A 17,895-nucleotide genomic window follows, 5' to 3' on the forward strand; every position below is an offset into this window, starting at 1 on the left:
CGACTATCAAAGTGCGAGGTGACGTTTTGGAGAACTCCTCAAAGAGATGATTTTCGAGATTACTCTAGGGTGTCGTCCTCCTTATATGTATACAGGTTTCTGTGGGGAGTTTCTCCGCTTCTCCTCCACCTTTTCCCAGATGTCTTTGCCGCAAGTGGCAGTCCGAGCCTTATTCTGGGCAGCCATAGTTTTGGAGGTGTAAACCATTCGAGGCTGACTTTTGAGTGGTCTACACGATGCTGTAACCTATCAAGTCTATGGTCGTAGGTTAGGTTGCCAACATCGCGGCCGAATGGAAGCAGCCAGTCGCGAAATCCGGCCAAAATCTGCGAGCCTTTCGAGCGTGAAAACGGACGAAGACCCCGATAAACGTCCTCTGTAGACTCTAGAGTCAAACAGGGCGCTGCATGGGTCGTATTCAACAATACCAGGTTGCGGTGTTAAGCTTTGCGCCACAACGCCTGAACATGTGGTTGTCACCTATTTGGGTCAAATTCTGCGAGGCTACGACTTGAAGCAATTTAGCATCGCCAAAACATTATTCTGATTGACCACAACTCCACTCTTGCGCAAAATATGCTTCTATTGGTGCTGCTCCGACTGAAACGACTGACTAGAACAACGGAACCACTTCCTTCCGCTCGAAAAAATTACCAGACCCCGTGCTGGCCAGATGAAAAGTTTGTGTATATATGTTTTGTGCTGTTCTCTCATGGATTGCATACCAGTCAATTGTTTTCAACTGCTGAACCATTATATCGACTGGCCACAATGACAACTACAATCGATCACGTGGCACAAGAGCGTCTTCAAAAAATTGCGGACTCTTATGTGAGCAGAGAATATGGCATACCGGGACTGGTATTCTGTGTCGTCGACAGCGCAGGCAACCAGTTATCCCACTGCGCCAGCGGAAGGCAAGGCCATGATCTTGATTGCCTCATGGATGAGAACACCAGATTCTGGTTTGCTTCTTGTACAAAGATGATCACAGCTATCGCAGCCATGCAGCTCGTCGAAGCCAACGAAATTCGGCTTGACGATGGAGATCAGCTGGAACAGATCCTCTGGGAACTACAGGATCGCAAGGTCCTTGTAGAGGATGCAAAGGGTCAACTTTCGCTTGTTGACAAGCGAACAAAGATCACTTTAAGAATGCTGCTCTCGCATACTGGTTGGCAATTCCCTTATGTTTCTTGTGAACTTTCACTAACAACACATTCTGGCAGCGGGCTTTGGCTACAGCTTCTCCAATTCCAAACTGAAAAAGTGGTCTGAACCTCGGGGCATCCTCGAGGTCAGTTCCGACGAACACGATATCTTTGAACAACCTCTCGTTAATCAGCCTGGAACGATGTGGGAATATGGCACCAACATGGACTGGGTTGGTCGTTTGATCGAGCGTATCACGTCTATGTCGCTTGGCGAATATATGAAAAAGCACATCTTCGATCAAATCGGAGTATCCAGTTTGACCTTCTTTCCATCAAGTGACACACTGGCCTATCTGCACGAGCGAATGCCATCTGGACAGATCAAAATCCGAGACTGTGGACATCTCCTTCGTAGAGCGATTCAGCATCGTCAAGGCGTTCACGAACCAGACTTAACATTCCTGCAAGCGGGCGGTCACGGACTATTCGGCACTCCGAGTGATTACTGTCGTGAGTACTCTTGGTATAAATTCGATAATGGTAAGGAACTGATGTTACCACAGAAATCATATCGATACTTCTCAACAAAGGAGTCCATGCTCCTACTGGAACTCGGATCCTGCAAGAAGGGACGGTCCAACGTATGTATCCCCAGCGATGACTTCTGTAACCACGCTGACCCTAATTGTTTCTCTGCTACAGAAATGCTGGAGAATCAGATCCCAGAACATCGCGATTTCGCAAGAGACCTGAGCCGACCTTGTAAGCCGTCGCTAGTCAACTACCAGGCCGAGACGTATGCGCAGCCACGTGAAGAAGCTCAAGGTTGGGGGATGTCTTTCTTCAAACTTTTGCACTCGAGTAAAACAGGTAGACGTGCTGGCACTGTTTGGTGGAGTGGCCTGGCCAATCTCATCTGGTGGGCGGACATTGACTCTGGCATTGGGGGCATTCTCGCGTCTCAAATTCTGCCATTTGGAGGTATGTCCGGCCCTATCGTGGAAAATGATGCAAACTAACCTGCTTCAGATGACCTAGTTTTCTCGTGCTATGAAGAGCTCGAGACGGCTCTTTACAATTCCATCGAGCAGGCCTTGTGAACTGGATGAAGTGCATTCGATTTTGCTTATAATAGTGGTAAGAGTGTACCTGACAGATGGAATTAGATCATTTTCTCCAAACGCTTTAGTGCATTCCGGTGTTCCAGTGCCTTCCTGCCGTCGTCCCAAGTAAGCTCCTCTGCCATGATATCGATCACTAGAGGTAATACATTGATGGCCTCTCTGGCATCGATATATGCGAGACGGGTGCGACGAGCGAGCACATCTGTCGCATGCTGGGCATATTCATAACGTACTGCATAACGAACTTCGCCGGTGAGATATGGGTGCAGAGGTGAGAGCCGTGTCTGACAGTCCCCTTGCGAGGATACCTCACAAAGCTTCAGTACCTGCCACGCTTGATCTCCATATGAGTCAGACAGGTGACCTGCCACATCCGAGTCGAGATCGAGTTGTTGCATCAGCATGGTAGACAATGTCTCTGACCACCCTTTCGCGCCCACAGTCTGGATTTCCGCTGACACGCATGGGACACTGATCGGTGTTATTGACTCCATTGCAGCATCGACAGCGTCTTCGGCCATTTGCCGGAAAGTTGTCCACTTTCCACCCGATACTGTGAGCAACCCACTTTTGCTTTTGTTGATGAGGTGGTGTCGGACGATATCTTGGGATGTCGCTGCGGACGGATCCTTCACAAGAGGTCTGATACCAGCCCACACTGACAATACGTCCTGGCGTGTCAACCTGAGAGAGTTTTTCAAATATGAGTTGACCTGGTCAAGAATCCACTGGACGTCATCTTCATCTGGCTCCATCAGTGGATCTACGTCACATGGCTTGTCTGTCGTCCCTGCAATGGTTCGGCCTTGCCAGGGTAACAGAAAAACAACTCGACCATCTGGCGAATGGGCATCGATCATGCCCATACCAGGAGGGGTACAATGCTCTGGCAAGGCGATATGGATGCCCTTCGATGGCACAACAATGTTGTCACACGATTGATCGTCCAGTTTACGAATCGCATCGCAAAAGGGGCCTGTCGCGTTGATGACACATTTTGCTTTGATGGGGAATTGTTCGTGGTTGGAGTCAGTCGCAAGAAGATCCTTAACAATGACTCCATCAACTTTGCCCTGATCATTCTTACTGAGACTCAGGACTTCGGCGTAATTGGTGATGCTGGCTCCATAACTGGCCGCCGTAACCGCTAATGCCACGTTCATACGAGCGTCATCTTGCAGTCCGTCTAGTGTATCTCAGCGGTCTTGGTCCTATACAAAAGGCGGTCGCCTCGACGTGGTCAAGACCAGCAAGGGAATGAACTTACCATGGTATACTAGCGCTGTGGACATCTGAGATGCATCAAGCTGGGGGAATTTGAGCATAGCTTCTTTCTTCGATAGATAATACGATGAAGGAGCAGTGCTCGAACCGGCGATCAAGTCGGAAAATTTTGTACCTATCCAAAGGTAGGGTAATTCCCACCAATGTTTGACAGGGAGCATGATCGGGAGCCAGCGGGTAAGGTGCGGTGCCATCTGGAGGAACGTATCCCTCTCCCTCAGGGCCTCTCGAACAAGTTTGTATCTAATCATATCTTGTTAGCAGTCTCCTTAAGAGTCCACAGAAGAATCACTCACTGCTCAATATCTAGCTGAAGTACGGCCTTTTCCAGATAGCGCACGCCGCCGTGTACCAATTTGGTACTTTGGCTACTCGTACCACTGGCAAAGTCCTCTCGTTCAATAAGAGCTACCTTGAGCCCACGTGTCACAGCGTCCAAAGCAATTCCTGTTCCCGTGGCTCCGCCACCAATGACAAGAATGTCGAAAACAGAGTCCGGACTCGAGACAGAAGACCTCAGGTCCTCCATGATTGCAGCTCGAGATTTGGTCTGCGGAGGTGAAGCTTTCCAATCAATCGATTTGGTCATTGATGCATGGTGTGCATCATGGCCGCGATTTATTGCAAGTCCCGTGGCGGCTGTCAGAGCCAGACTTCCTGGCCAGATGTATCGCTTGTGAGGGCGTAAGATTCTTGCACCAGACATTTTGATCGCACAGGCCGATAGCAAACGATCAAAAGCAATGAACACGGATGAATTTATATACATACAACTATGACTGTATTCAAACAACCCGAGGTTCTCATCTCGAAGGCATTATGGCGCGGTACGAGACGCGATCAGATCCTCGTGCCACAAGAATTGCGGTTACCAAACCGTGGGCATCGTCGCTTGAATCCCTTATCAGCTCGGATCTGCTCCTCCAAAAGAAGTCTTTATCTGCGACCCGATGTCAAGACGAACTACATATCCCTATACGAGCCGTTATAAGTATTCAAAGCTTAAACTTGCCCCAAACGTGGAATGAACGGACGAAAGGATCAATATCTTGTTCGCTCTGTGATAACCGAAGAGCATTATACAAGTGTGAGCTTTGGTCCCCTTGCTTTATGTGCGTATAACAGAATTCACTGTCAGTCACCAGATTCGCGATGAGAAATCCCAATTCAAGATTCATCATTGCGGTCGATCAAGGAACAACGAGCACACGAGTCGCCTTGTTCGATCTACAAGGAGATCTCATTGCCTTTCACCAGGAGGTAACATCATTAATCACAGTCCAATTCGTGTTGTGATCTAATGCTTTCTAGTGCTTCTCCCAGATTCGACCACAACCGAGCTGGCATGAGCAAGATCCGGAGGAACTGTACAACTCCGTTACGAATTCTCTCGACAAATGCCTGAACAAATTCCTCGAACAAGGGTTCCGCAAAGATCAAATAACCTGTTTGGGCGTGACCAACCAGAGAGAGACCACTATCGCATGGGACAGCACATCTGGTCGCCCACTATATAATGCGACAGTATGGGGAGACACTCGAACAAAAGATATGGTGACAGCGGCGAAGAAGCGGCACACGCATGATGATGTTGTCCACAAAACAGGCCTCCCAATATCTACGTACTCATCGGCCTTGAAGCTTTGCTGGATGCTAGAGAACGTGCCAGCAGTCAAGGAAGCATACCAAGAGGGTCGCTTAGTATTCGGAACGCTGGACAGCTGGCTTATTTACAAATTGAACGGTGGTTCTGAGCGAGATCTGGTTGTCACAGATAGTACCAATGCTTCGAGGACTGGTTTCATGGATTTGAGTACTCGACAATATGATCGAGAGCTCTTGGAATTTTACACCACTCCCCAATACGACCTAAGTAGAGTTCGCATGCCGTCTATTCATCCCAGCGCGGACCCTGTAGCTTATGGGTCCGTTCGTGGCGGATCTCTTGACGGCATACCAATCACAGGGTGTGTTGGCGACCAGTCCGCTGCTCTAATTGGTCACAGAGGATTCTCAGTCGGTAGCGCAAAAGCTACGTAAGTGTTGCGCTTCCACCTCACGTTTGAGCGGTTGTTATCCTTGGAGCTGACCATATACACAAGTTACGGTACTGGCTGCTTTTGCGTCTACAACACTGGATCTAAAATCTTCGATAGGCAACACGGGCTGCTGAGCACGATCGCCTATGATTTTGGGTCGGAGATGGCATATGCCTTGGAGGGAAGCATTGCTACTGCCGGTTCTGGTGTCAGTTTTTTAGTTGACAATATGGGCCTTGCCCCAAACGCTGCCGGTATCAGTGCCCTTGCAGATAGCGTCAGCGATTCTGGTGGAGTAGTCTTCGTGACAGCATTCAGTGGACTTTTCGCTCCTTATTGGATCGATGACGCTCGAGGTTAGTTTTGCATGTTTGTTATCAAAGCAGAATCTGGCATGCATGGATGTATAGGCGGCAGTACTGACCCGAGCAGGTACGGTGTTTGGCATAACAATGAAGACTCAACGTGGCCACATTGCCCGTGCTGTGTTGGAAGCGGTAAGTCTACGGAATCTTTTTCGAACGTGTCTAATCTGCCTGAGTTGCGCTAACGAGATTGTGTAAGGTATGCTATCAAACCAAAGCTGCATTTGACGCTGCTCTGGCTTATGATGATGGATTGATGCTCAAGACACTCAACGTAGATGGTGGCATGTCACAAAGTAACAATTGTATGCAATTGCAGGCTGATATTCTGGGCGTCGACATCGTAAGGCCCAAGATGTGTGAGATAACCGCCCTGGGGGCTTGCTTCACAGCAGGGCTAGGTGCAAGAATCTGGAACGACACAAAAGAGGTCGACCAGATTGATCTCGCTAACAACCCCGAGATATTGAGAGCCCGCAGATCAGATATCTCTGGTCACGAGGCCTTCATCACTTGGCAGAAAGCTGTGAAGATGAGTCGTGGATGGCTGTCCTGTTGTTAGTCCTTGTATATCGAATCGAATCCCATCGTGCGACTGTGTCGTGTGAAGGTACTTATACAGGGCCTAGGACTAAATATCTCATGTCCTGGAGTAAGTTTGTTCTTTTGTGAAATGATGTGGTTGTCAGATCTCACTGTTAGCCCTGACAAACATTCTTCTTCACTGAATTACAGTTGTTTGAGCTCAGGAAACAGAGATGGGGCTTGCTCATCTGATGGGTACTTGTTTCCTCTTAGCTTTTTCTTGCGAGTGCTTCTATCTTAGCCATAGTATGGATGCTAGTAAGAAGTTTAAGTAGCATTGGATCCTCTGGCAAGCCTTTTGAATAGGAATTAGATAATTTTCTATACATCACAGATATTACTTAGGCTTTCTGGGGTTTTGGGTCTTCTTTTTTACTAGCGTAAGCTTAATCCAGATATATGTTTGAAACGCAATAAAGATAGTCACCAGAGTCTCTATGTAACACTAACATCCTGGCACTGAACTCTGGAGAAGCAGTCTACATGGATAGAACCGAAACATACGGCAGCTACACAAGATAACTGGACTGCCCATTATTGATGTTACATGTCTGGTTTTTTTTTTCTTTTTTTTTGTGTAATCAAGTCATCTATATATTTTTGTGACTTGTTCAACTTGCGTCGCGACCCGTCTCGGCGATTCTGAGTGATGAGAAATAACGTTCAAAAGCCATCTCCTCGGTTTCGGTGACGATTTCATGACCAAGCTCTGGACGGCCAAGTGCACGCCTTACCCTGAGACAGAATTCGATCATGCTATCATCTCCAACGCTCTGATAGTAGTAAGTGAGCAGTTGCAGAGAGAGATTAATGCTGGACCGAGCCACAAATCCCCATGTCTTATCGAAGAATTGTGGTATGGTTGAGCATAAAGCGCTTGCAGTGGTTTGCAACGAGACCTTGAGTTGCTGGCACTCGAGCTCCAAAGTAGGCTCGGAAGAGCTAACCAAAATGTAGAGGTGAGCGGATTGGACAATGAACAAGAGTGACCATGCCAACGACAAGTACCAAGCGTCGTTAAAAGAGGCGCAAAAGAGCACCTGGCGGCCTCCAAGATCGTGTGACACCACTTGGGCGAAGTCGGGGAATAGGGCAGGGTCAAAGGCTTGGAGGAGGATAACCATTTTCTGGTTGCGATACGCCTCAATCCAGTGGCCCAGAGATCGCTGGACCGCGAGTAGGGTTGACAGATGCAGAGAGTCGCCCATGTTGTGATGGTCCGGGACAAGTAGATTAGGTATCTTGACAGCGATATCCAAGAGTCGTGTCTCGCTAGTGACAAGAGGGGCCGACTGTGACAACGAGATCCATTCTTCTGTATCGAATGGTGTGCGCTTGCCTAGAGCAATACTCGACAATATGGATGCTTGTCTTGCACTTTGAAACAGTATAGTCTCGTAGCAGCTGCTCAGACGCTGCGGAACCTCTTTTGCAAGGAAATGCGCCATACCCTGTATGTGCATAAAATATCCTCCTGGCTGTGCTGTTGGACGCGTATACTGTCTAGGTGTTAGTATTGCCACAGGGGATTGCAGGCTCAGAAGGAAAAGGAAGAGGACAACATACTGACCTCTAATGTCTGAAGCACAAGCATGGATAGCAGGATATCGCATTTCCTATGGCCGGTCTCTGCTTTCAACACAACTCGAAGGACCTGCAGACATGTGTTGTATCGTCGAATTGACGCAAAAGCAAGGCGAGGATCAGTCAGAGAAATGGCAGCCTGCGCCAAAGTGAAAGCATCCACTGCAGCATTCACAAGCGGATCTGCAGTTATGAGTGAAGTGTTTTTGAAATTGAGAACGTTCAAAGTTGGCCATTGTTCGATGCTTTGACATCGATAATTTTGTTCGTCATACGGCAAGTAATGCTGTAACGCAACTGCCAGCATCTGCAAGCGTGTCGAGGGAGCAGGATCAACCGAGACTGGCAATTGAAACTGAAGATCTCTCACGGGAGATCGTGGGCTTGATCTCGAGCCGGTGTCGTCTGCGCTGCTGAGACTCTGAGGCGAGGGAAAACATACGTTGTCGACAAACTCGAGTTTGTCCCACGTGCGGCGGCTCGGGATCAATCCAGTCACATCGTACCTTCTTTCAACGAATCTTCTCTGATCTTTGAATTTCCATGGCGGTTCCCATGAGCAGGATAGCGATAGTCGAGTGCAGGCGCCGCATGTGGGGTGGATGCGGTCGCATCTGACCTTTCTTTGTCGGCACGAAAAGCATCGCTGCGACTTTTGGTCAGCTTGCTCCTCTTGATCGATCATGATCGGTGCTATGTGTAATTCTCAGGAAGTGCGTTTTCTGCACCTTGAGTGGGCATCTCGAGGGGGTCAAAAAGGCCGATGGCTGCTGTCAAAATGGTCAAAATGAGCGACCTGATGTCACATGTCTCCTTTCAGCCGCACTGCACTTACCTAGAAGGGGAATCTTTGCGGAGACACCTCCCTAATCGATTCCAATTGTTTACCACGTCTTTTCTCAATTCTATATTAATGCTGATTCGGACCCAGAGTCACGCTTTCAAAAATAAACAAAAAACGAATCCTTTCAATCAATCAATCAATCCGTGATGAACATAATTCAGCTTTACTCAATGACGAGCCTCTATTGGCGTAAGGCCGCTGTTTCTATTGGTATTCTGTTCTTCACTATACGCCTTTTACGCGTGCCGAAGATCTCCGGTCTGACGCAAGACTTTCAGAAACGGGCGATCATCAATCTCGCTTGGATGCCTGTATATCTCCTCGTTGATCTGTCCAAAAAGTTCTGCAGATTGCTGGAAAGTTCGCAGATATCTACATGGACACGAGGCATTGAAGACTCGGCATTTGCTGACGAGGACGAAATTACCCACATCTTGATGCGTGTGGGCAATTCAGGGCCTCGCACAACAGGAAACGATGCTCACAACGACCTGATCAACTGGTTTGAACAAGAGTTGCGAAAGATCCCTGGCGTGACTATCAAGAGCCACGAGTACGAGATCCTGCGATGGCAAACCATTGGAGGTGTTTCTTTGGCCGATGCCGGACAATTGACTATGCTTACCAAGACCGAGAGCATCAGAATTCCTATCGCTGGAGCTGTCCCGTTCTCACTGCCTGGACCCGGACAAGCTGGCCCTCTTATATATGTCCCAAAGAACATTGCTTTATCTAGTCTCGATGTGCGAGGCAAGATTATTTTGCGAGACCTTCCTGCCAAATCAGTACCTTACGCCATGGCGTCTCTGCCTAGCTATTACAAGACGCCCGATGTGACTGGCGACCTCTTGTCTAACTACGACCGCCCAGGAGGAGCAGATGAACCTCTGAACCAAGATCTGATCGCCGCAGGACAAGGCGGAGCCGCTGGTATGGTGATCATGTTTGATGTGGACCGAGAATACATCCAGTCATACTTCGAGCCTCACCAAGGAGTTCATTACAGAATACCGGCTGTTTTTGTGGGTGCTACAGAAGCTGCTCTGCTGAAAGAGAAGGCAGACCACCACGTATTGTTTAGTATTTCAGTGTCCGCTGAGATCCAAGCCACAACCACTCGGAACCTATCTGCCATACTCAAGGGACAAATCGATGAACGAATCATCTATGAAAGTCATACCGATGGCAATACATTTGTCCAAGAGAACGGCCCTGCTGCACTTCTGTCGCTGTGCAGATATTTTGCAAAGCAGCCTCTCGAATCAAGGCAGCGAACGATAGAGTTCGCGTTCAACAGCGGACATCTACACATTTCCCGTGAAGGTACAGCATTACATGCAGATCTGCTGCAACCAGAATACGAGCAAGGCAAAGTTACTCTAGTCATACCTATGGAACATCTCGGTGCCCGCGAGATCGAGAGAGGCCCTCGAAGTGGCCAATTGAGCTTTACCGGCAGAGGAGAACTCATGTTTTGGTGTGTCGGTCCGTCTCCGGTCGTACGCCAGGCGGTGATTGAGGCAGTCAAGAGACGAAAGCTCGATCGCGTTCTTGTCACAAGAGGCACCAGCCTGCCCGACTTTGCCCAGGTGCCTACCTTTGCATCTTTTGGCGGTATTGGTACTTACTACCATAATGCTCTCCTACCTACCACGTCGTTGATTTCCGGGCCTTGGTCGTTGTGGGCTCCATGGTTTGGGTCTGATGCTGTCGACGTTGGGCGGTTGAGAGCGCAGACATTAGCTCTGGGCGACCTGTATCTCGCGTTGGACCGCGTGCCTCGTTCTTCGATTGTCGCAGGCTATGAAAGATACAGAGAACGGAGACGGAAGGGAGCAAAACAATATAGAAGTCTCATACCAAACGAGGTAGCTTAGGATACGTTGCACAGGAGTATTTTGTTCAACATGTCTTTTCTCAGGTCTTCAGCTCTTTCTCAAGTCAGCAGTGAGCACCAGCGATGGGTCCCGATGGCGGGATTTTACCGCAACCAGGGCACCAAAAAGCTCGCTCTTGCATGTAGAGCTAAGGAGTTATATGTATCGGGAGCTATCCTGTGACTAGACTGGTCCCCTATAGAGCGATGAGTTGTTGCCTATCGGCGAACTGCTGTTAGATCAAAGCAGAATTTAGTGCTGTGACTGGATGATAGGTGATGGATATTGAAGGGGGTTCAAGACCGCTATCTGGCAGGAACATGGTAGCTACATCAAAGATCCTGCCACTTTTGGACATCCGATCATCTATCTATAATCTAAGAATGTTCAGAGTTGGAAGAGGAAGTCCTTCTAATCTTGATTCTACCTATAGCGCGCACATCCAATCCATCCACGATCAGCACTGAGCAGAAATCGTCCATATCTTGTATTGGCAGGAAAGAAAAGCAATGCACAAGTCACTCTCGGACCTCTGCTAATTGTTCTTGCCTTACACTGTAGCCCAGCGACCATATTCCTGCTTTTCAAGAGCTGTCGCATTGGAAGCTATCTTGATTGTAATCCAAGCCATCAATCCTCCCCAAACCCAAGGAACAATAAAGCCTAGATACAAAAGAATTCCAATCAGTATTTTCATCACCTTTGCCAAAAAAAAGCACCAGAATTTCTTGGGAAAACTTACTGATGGCGAATGCGATCTCTGGATTTTCGAGTGTGAAGACTATGGCCATTATAGCACCACCGAACACGAGACCTGAAATGCCCCAAATCCAGTCTAGACGAGTGGCGGTTGCAGCTGCGATGGGGCTGGCGGCGAGACGAGCTTGCCATGCGGTTCTGAATTCGCTCTTGCGGTTGCCGTCGACGGCTACAATGTCCTCTGCCACCACGGCCGCGCCAGAAGGTATGGGCGAGCCCATGGGATAGGAGGACATTCGGAACGGAGTGCGCAGGCCGACAAGGGCCATGAGCCTTAGAACGATGAACTGACCAGACAGTTGAAACACGACCAATGGCTTGAATAGAGACAGGAGGCGAAGGTTGGTGCGTTGCTCGGTGTTTCCGAGCGTGAGCAAGACGGTGATGTACACGATTCCAGCGAGGAAGTTGATGTGGAAGTAGTCGAATGGCCACCACTTGCTGTAACCGAGGGGTCGATACTCTTCATGTCGGATGAGTCTGTACGTGCACACGATATAACCATACAACGCTGGGACCCCGATGACTGGAAAGATGATTGTAAAAGTCAAGTGCGGTGACAGCGAAGCTCCGTATAACAGTGCAAAGTACAAGACAACCGGAAGGATACCACTGGAGAATGCAATGATTGAGAAATGGATGGCGATGCTTGCTTTGTGCTTTCGTAGATCAAGGGGGATTCGTGGGATTGCTCTGGTTCCTTCTTCCAGCGATGGCACGGCTTGCAGCTCCTGGACGTTCATCTTTGTGTCGGCCGAATTTGGTCCCATGTTGCCTGATCTGATTGAAATTGTCTCAAGTTCTCTGATATCAAGGTAGTCAAGAAAGAAGTGCAAGTGTAGTGATCGTACACCATCGATGTTTGTCTTTTCCCGAAGAACATGCTGCAATCCTTATACACAACGCACCGCGCAGCATAGATCTTTCTTGTCGATCGAAGGTTCAAGCCTCCAAGCGGGGTATGCCCTCGACTGAGCATTGGAAACCAGGAGTTATCTGGAGATCAGATGTCACCGTCAAACTTTCCCCATGAAAAGAATCGATTTGGCTAAGGAAAGCACATCTGCGGGCTCTGGTATAGGGCTTATACGGTGTGTACGCTCTCCACAAAAGATACCCCGCCACAGCCCTCACGAACCGCTCGCAACTTCTGCTATATAAGGACTAGTGCTGGATTGCATCTGTATCTGCATCGTTGACAAGGTGGTCAGCTCCCTGACTGCCAAGGTAGCGGTGGTGGTTGCGGCAGTGATGGCGGTGGTGAACTGAGCGGAGATTTTGCTTTTCTCAAGCCAGCACAAAGCGAAGCCGGGAGTTGATATCGGTCGAGCGCGTCGTCCGTTCGAGGTTATTTTGCGCGTATATACTCCTGCCCGTTAGCAGAGGATCGTCAGTCCGGGCTAGCCGTAGCTTGCTGACGCATTCGCAGGCTCGTGGTCTTTAGCCCAATGATGAGTTGACAGGGGTCACCAGTTGTATCCAATGTTAACGAATACTCGAGATCCTAGGATCTCGCAAGGATGGAACGAGAGTTCTACGCAAGCATTGAACCAGGAACGAAAGGCGAGTGTTTGAAGGCCAGCAAGGTATGCAAATAATTCTTCAGAAACTAGGAGATCGGTTGTACTGCCTAGCATCAGTCTCTTGAGAGAAGTACATTGCTCGATAAACTGGAGAAAGTGATTGGATTCTCCTCGAATCAGATAATTCAAGGGCGAAGACTGCGATGTTCTTGGTATCACATGTCCAAGATCGCAGATGATCATTTCTTCGAGCTTTGCGGCCATACGGCGGGTCTGCTCGATATCGCGAGTTGCCAGGAACGGAAGTATACAGGTTGTAGGTATTAGGGACACGTTCTACGAGATTCGAATTGACTAAATATATCGACAATCCTGCACAAACTTGTTAAATTCAGCTGGAGAACAATCAAAACGCGCATTTGAGTGTGTGAGGATAAGGGTGCGGATCAAGTTGGCGTGATGAGGTCGTCGACTGCTCTCGATTTTTGCCAATGCTCGGTGCGGATTTGGTGGTGAGCTCTATAGCAAGCCAACAGCTCGTTCGTACCAGATCTTGTTGACCAGAATGGCATTGTGAAGTGTTCCGTTGTTAGATGCTAGGCAGTTAAACGACCATTCCTTGGATTCTGTATCAAACCAACATGATCGCATACGACAATAGGGAATAGGAGGTTTGATCAACAATGCTATTCTGAGCAGTTCTACTCCTCTTCCTCATCGTCATCATCTTCATCTTCGTCGTCATCATCCTCATCCTCGCTAACCTCCTCTCCATGCTTCCTCAACTTTTCTCTGTAGCCCTTGGTCTTTTCTTCAAGATCCGCGAGCACCATCAACATATCTTCGAGTTCGGTTCTCGCTTTGCTTGCTTCTTCCTTTTCCTTTTCAATTTCCTTTTTCTGTGCTTCTACTTGTTTCTCCAATTTTGCTGTGGTGTCATTGTTGGAAGCTTTCTTGTTCTTGGAGTCGTTGGAGGCGGCAGTGAGTTTCTTCTTGGTATCTGCCAGTTCCTTTTCCAATGCTTTGAGCTTGTCTGAAGAATCGGGAGGTGTAGATTTTGATTTGAGTTCGGCGATTTGGGTTTCAAAGTCCTTGTTCGAGGTCTCGAGCTTGCTGTGTGCGGTCTTGAGATCGTTGAGTTCGGTTTCGAGGTCATTGTATCCCTTTCTTTCGCCTTCAAGTTCCAACTTGAGACCTGAGACTTCTTGTTCGAGTTCAGAGATCTTCTGTTGCTTGGCTTCGAGATCGGATTGCAGGGAAGAGATTTCCGAGTTGAGCGTTTGGATCTTGGTTTCTCGGGCTTTGGCTTCTTCCTCGAGGGTCTTGACACGAGCCATGGCTTTCGTGTTGACTTGTTGGAGATCCTTCTGCAGCGTCTTCGTTGTCTCGAGTTCTTTTTCCAGCTTGGCCTTGTCAGACTTGGTTGTATCAAACTCTGAACGAAGCTTTTCGAGGGTGGCTGTTGTGGCAGAATGTTCTTGCTTGAGAATCTTCTCGCTGCGGGCATGATCAGAGATGGTAGCCTCGTGGTCTTTGATTGTCTTGTCCTTCTGTTGTACGATAGCATTGAGATCATCAAGGGTCTTGCGATGCTCAGAAGCGACTTGATCGGCGCGCATGCGTTGCTCCTCTGCAGTCTGCTCGGTAGCTTTTCGATGTTCTTCTGCAGCCTTATCTACAGCTCCTCTCTGGTCGCGAGTGGCTTGTTCGGCAGCTTTGCGTGCCTTGTCTTCCCATAGCGATCGCTCGCTGGCTAGAGTAGCACCGTGCTGACCCTTCAACCGTTCTAGCTCCTGTTTGTGCTGATCGCGGAGTGTTTGAAGGTTGTTGCGGCTTTCGAGTTGGAATTGGGCAAGTTGACTCCGTAGTTCGCCAGATACTCGTTGAAGCTCAACGTCATGATCGCGTTGCAGGGCTTCATTAATACGCTTGACGCGTTCGACCTCGGCTTCCATGGATCGCTGCGATGATTGCAAGCTCTGTATTTGATGGCGATGCTCTGCTTCGGCTTGGTCTGATTTCTGCTTAGCAGCCAGGTCGTCTTGCTCGATCTGTTGTAGTTTTTCATCACGAGCTTTGATCTTCTCCCGTAAGTCATCCAGAACGTCACGATCCACGCCAACGTCCGAAGGACGAACGACCTCAATTCCAGGTTCGCGATCTATTACTCGCTTGAGACGACCATACTCATCCTTGAACCAGTCAACAAACTCGTCACCAAAGAGGATAGCAGCGCCCTCGATCTCAGGGGCAAGGAACTCGGAGTCGCGAATGATGGGATTTTGACGGAATTGCAACAGAGCATCGAAGTATTTTTGCCGACCAAGTTTGGAGGTCAAGAGAGGATGAAGTGTTCGTCGAGGGATGGGGCTGTCTTTGGTACTGAACTCGTAGATCGTTCCAAGCAAGATAGCCGAGAGACCAGGTAATAGGGATTTTATAGGATCAGCAGCAACTTGCGAGTTTGCAGTAAGAAGAGCATTATCGATCAAAACGCCCATAAGAGAAGAACCTTCGGCTAAGCAGTCGTTGACAGCTGAGGGTTCGTCGAAAAGGAAAGTTATGAGTAAGTTCAGGTATGAAACAGAAATCTGAGGGTCAAGGTCGTTTTGCAAAGATGAGAGAAGGTGGCCAGAGAGAGTTTGAATGGCCGTGATGACATCTTCACCCTTGTCAGCATCACCTTCAGAGACGCTCATGAGCATTGATTTGGCATCTTGCAAGTTGAACAGAAGCTGGCATGTGATGTCACTGGCAAAGACAAAGCGAGGTGGATCGGGAGTGGCGGGACCGAGCTGAGGACCATTCAAGAGTGTGCTGAGAATGTTGATATCCTCTTCCTCGCCTTCAGTATACCCAGCAATAGCTCGCTGAAGGAAGTGGAGCTTGATCCGATCGTGACCATGGAAGTAGGCCTTGATCAGGGAACAGGCCGCGGATCGCAGGTCAATAGTACGAGAGGGCGAAGCGGAAAGCACGAGATTGAGCAGAGCCTCGATGACATACATGACCTTGGGCTGAACTTTGGCGGCAACACCATTTACGGGAGCAGGGGCTTCTGCAGTGACAGGTACTTGGAACGAAGCAAAAGCCTCCTGCAACGGAGAGTTGTAGATAATGGCATCGGCGCAAGTCTTGAGAGCGTTCATGCGAATGTGCGGAGCAGCTCTCTCATCGAATGCCAGAGTCAAGACGAGGTGTAGCACGCCACTACGCCAGAAGACATCCTGGTTCTGCTTGGTACCCAACTCACCTCGCTCGAGGAAGAGGCGCAAGACAGCAAGCAGACCCCAGGCGTTCTTCTCACGATCGCTACGGCTGAAGTCGTTCTCATCGTCAGGCACAGTCGAAGCCTGCTTGATCAACTCTATCAAGCGCGGAACACAGCCAGATTCGCGGAACAAGGCCTGATTCGAGTGGCTGTGACGGATGAGGTTGGCAAGCAAGGAGAGACAATCCTGAGCTACGATGCCGCCTTCTGCGAGACCGCCCTCGGACTGAATGAGGTTGAAGGTGCGTTGGAAAGCGTCTTCGAAGGCAATGAGCTTCTGCAGCTCTGTTTGCGAGACATTGGTCAGATCGACCAGCAGCAGCAGGGCAGCATTTCGCACAGCGTCTCTTCCGTCGTCCAGGACACCGACCAGTCTGGCAGTTCCAAGAGGGGCTTGGAGGATACACTCTTGAGTTCTCTCAGGCCTGGAAGTCGAGATGGCGGTAAGAAGTTGGATTGAGTAGATGCGAGCGTAGTAGTCGGGTTGGTCGAGCAGGTCTAGCAGAATGGTGATGTTGTCTTGACGCTGGGCCTTAGCTCAGTCTCGCGCAAACCATGTCTTATGCAAGGGTATAGACATACCTGACTGAACTCGTCGGCCAACCACAGAGCAATGTCCTCACTGGCCTCGGCACTCTCACGGTCGGGCTCGAACAGCATGAGCAGTGTCTCGAGGACCAGGCGCACCGTGTCGACATCTCCCTCTCCATCTCTTGTCAGACCCAGACCATCGGTGCGAAGGACAGCAATCAGATCGCGGAGGGAACCACTGGCGACGGAAGCGGGATATTGTTTGGCAAAGGAGCGGAGACCGAGGATGGCAGCGCGTCTGTCTTCGAGGAGAGTGGCCGACGACAGGCGCGACGACAGGGTTGCGATAGTGTCGCCGGCTGTTTGCTTGATTGGCGCCTTCAACATTTTCGAATTTCCTTCACGCCATCTATTCGCAAGTCGAAGTTACTGAAAACAATGACCATGTCACCAAAAAGGACAGCTCCTATTCCACTGAGCACGAGTCGTGTATCGATACGAGGCAGCACAAACAGAGTCAGACACATCTTAACTCCGAAGGCCGCCCTCCCGCAATTGCCAATTCTTAGTGGCGCGCGGCGAGGGCCAGAGCGACTCCGCGAGTCGATGAAGCGTTCAAGTCAAGGCAGTCTCTGCTGAAGAAGCTGCTTTGTTTCCATCTTCGTGCCTTCCCACCCTTCTGGCCATTCTATCCCTCGCGTCATCCTGGTCGCAACCTTGTACTTGACCTGTTTCTTTGCCATTTTTTTGACTTAGCGATACCAGTCAGATCGTCACATCTGCAAACCCCGATGAGCTCCGTCTAGAGATCACCAATACCGTCCAAGAAATTCGCCCGACCACCACGCCAACATGGGTGTTCCCGCCTTGTTCAGATGGCTGTCGCAAAAGTACCCCAAGATCATCTCGCCTGTCATCGAGGACCATCCCATAGATGTCGACGGTGAAAAGATCC

The 17,895-nt window shown here is 49.3% G+C and overlaps 7 protein-coding genes across 7 annotated transcripts; 3 read left to right on the forward strand and 4 right to left on the reverse strand.

Annotated features, from left to right (window-relative positions):
• Window positions 1-771: 771 nt before the first annotated feature.
• Window positions 772-2,254, forward strand: M437DRAFT_88967 (beta-lactamase/transpeptidase-like protein; the record flags this gene model as incomplete). The annotated part of the gene is made up of 5 exons (XM_041028934.1): window positions 772-1,174; window positions 1,230-1,664; window positions 1,718-1,795; window positions 1,857-2,135; window positions 2,184-2,254. The coding sequence occupies 5 exons, from the start codon at window positions 772-774 to the stop codon at window positions 2,252-2,254; spliced, it is 1,266 nt and encodes a 421-aa protein (XP_040875083.1).
• A 62-nt stretch (window positions 2,255-2,316) lies between these two features.
• M437DRAFT_79338 (DAO-domain-containing protein) lies at window positions 2,317-4,151 on the reverse strand (the record flags this gene model as incomplete). The annotated part of the gene is made up of 3 exons (XM_041027157.1): window positions 2,317-3,464; window positions 3,546-3,805; window positions 3,859-4,151. 3 exons carry the CDS (start codon window positions 4,149-4,151, stop codon window positions 2,317-2,319), a joined length of 1,701 nt encoding a protein of 566 aa, XP_040875084.1.
• Window positions 4,152-4,714: 563 nt separating this feature from the next.
• Window positions 4,715-6,528, forward strand: M437DRAFT_88969 (glycerol kinase; the record flags this gene model as incomplete). The annotated part of the gene is made up of 5 exons (XM_041028935.1): window positions 4,715-4,822; window positions 4,874-5,598; window positions 5,665-5,957; window positions 6,034-6,098; window positions 6,166-6,528. The coding sequence occupies 5 exons, from the start codon at window positions 4,715-4,717 to the stop codon at window positions 6,526-6,528; spliced, it is 1,554 nt and encodes a 517-aa protein (XP_040875085.1).
• Window positions 6,529-7,162: 634 nt separating this feature from the next.
• On the reverse strand, window positions 7,163-8,820 carry M437DRAFT_60331 (uncharacterized protein; the record flags this gene model as incomplete). The annotated part of the gene is made up of 2 exons (XM_041023740.1): window positions 7,163-8,050; window positions 8,122-8,820. The coding sequence occupies 2 exons, from the start codon at window positions 8,818-8,820 to the stop codon at window positions 7,163-7,165; spliced, it is 1,587 nt and encodes a 528-aa protein (XP_040875086.1).
• A 464-nt stretch (window positions 8,821-9,284) lies between these two features.
• M437DRAFT_60372 (uncharacterized protein) lies at window positions 9,285-10,856 on the forward strand (the record flags this gene model as incomplete). Its single annotated transcript, XM_041023746.1, has 1 exon — window positions 9,285-10,856. One exon carries the CDS (start codon window positions 9,285-9,287, stop codon window positions 10,854-10,856), a length of 1,572 nt encoding a protein of 523 aa, XP_040875087.1.
• Window positions 10,857-11,406: 550 nt separating this feature from the next.
• On the reverse strand, window positions 11,407-12,358 carry M437DRAFT_60312 (uncharacterized protein; the record flags this gene model as incomplete). Its single annotated transcript, XM_041023735.1, has 2 exons — window positions 11,407-11,519; window positions 11,599-12,358. The coding sequence occupies 2 exons, from the start codon at window positions 12,356-12,358 to the stop codon at window positions 11,407-11,409; spliced, it is 873 nt and encodes a 290-aa protein (XP_040875088.1).
• Window positions 12,359-13,839: 1,481 nt separating this feature from the next.
• On the reverse strand, window positions 13,840-17,327 carry M437DRAFT_70326 (uncharacterized protein; the record flags this gene model as incomplete). The annotated part of the gene is made up of 2 exons (XM_041025434.1): window positions 13,840-16,935; window positions 16,992-17,327. 2 exons carry the CDS (start codon window positions 17,325-17,327, stop codon window positions 13,840-13,842), a joined length of 3,432 nt encoding a protein of 1,143 aa, XP_040875089.1.
• Window positions 17,328-17,895: the final 568 nt, after the last annotated feature.

Source organism: Aureobasidium melanogenum (genome assembly GCF_000721775.1).
Source record: "Aureobasidium melanogenum CBS 110374 unplaced genomic scaffold scaffold_38, whole genome shotgun sequence".
Classification (NCBI taxonomy): Eukaryota; Fungi; Ascomycota; class Dothideomycetes; order Dothideales; family Saccotheciaceae; genus Aureobasidium; species Aureobasidium melanogenum.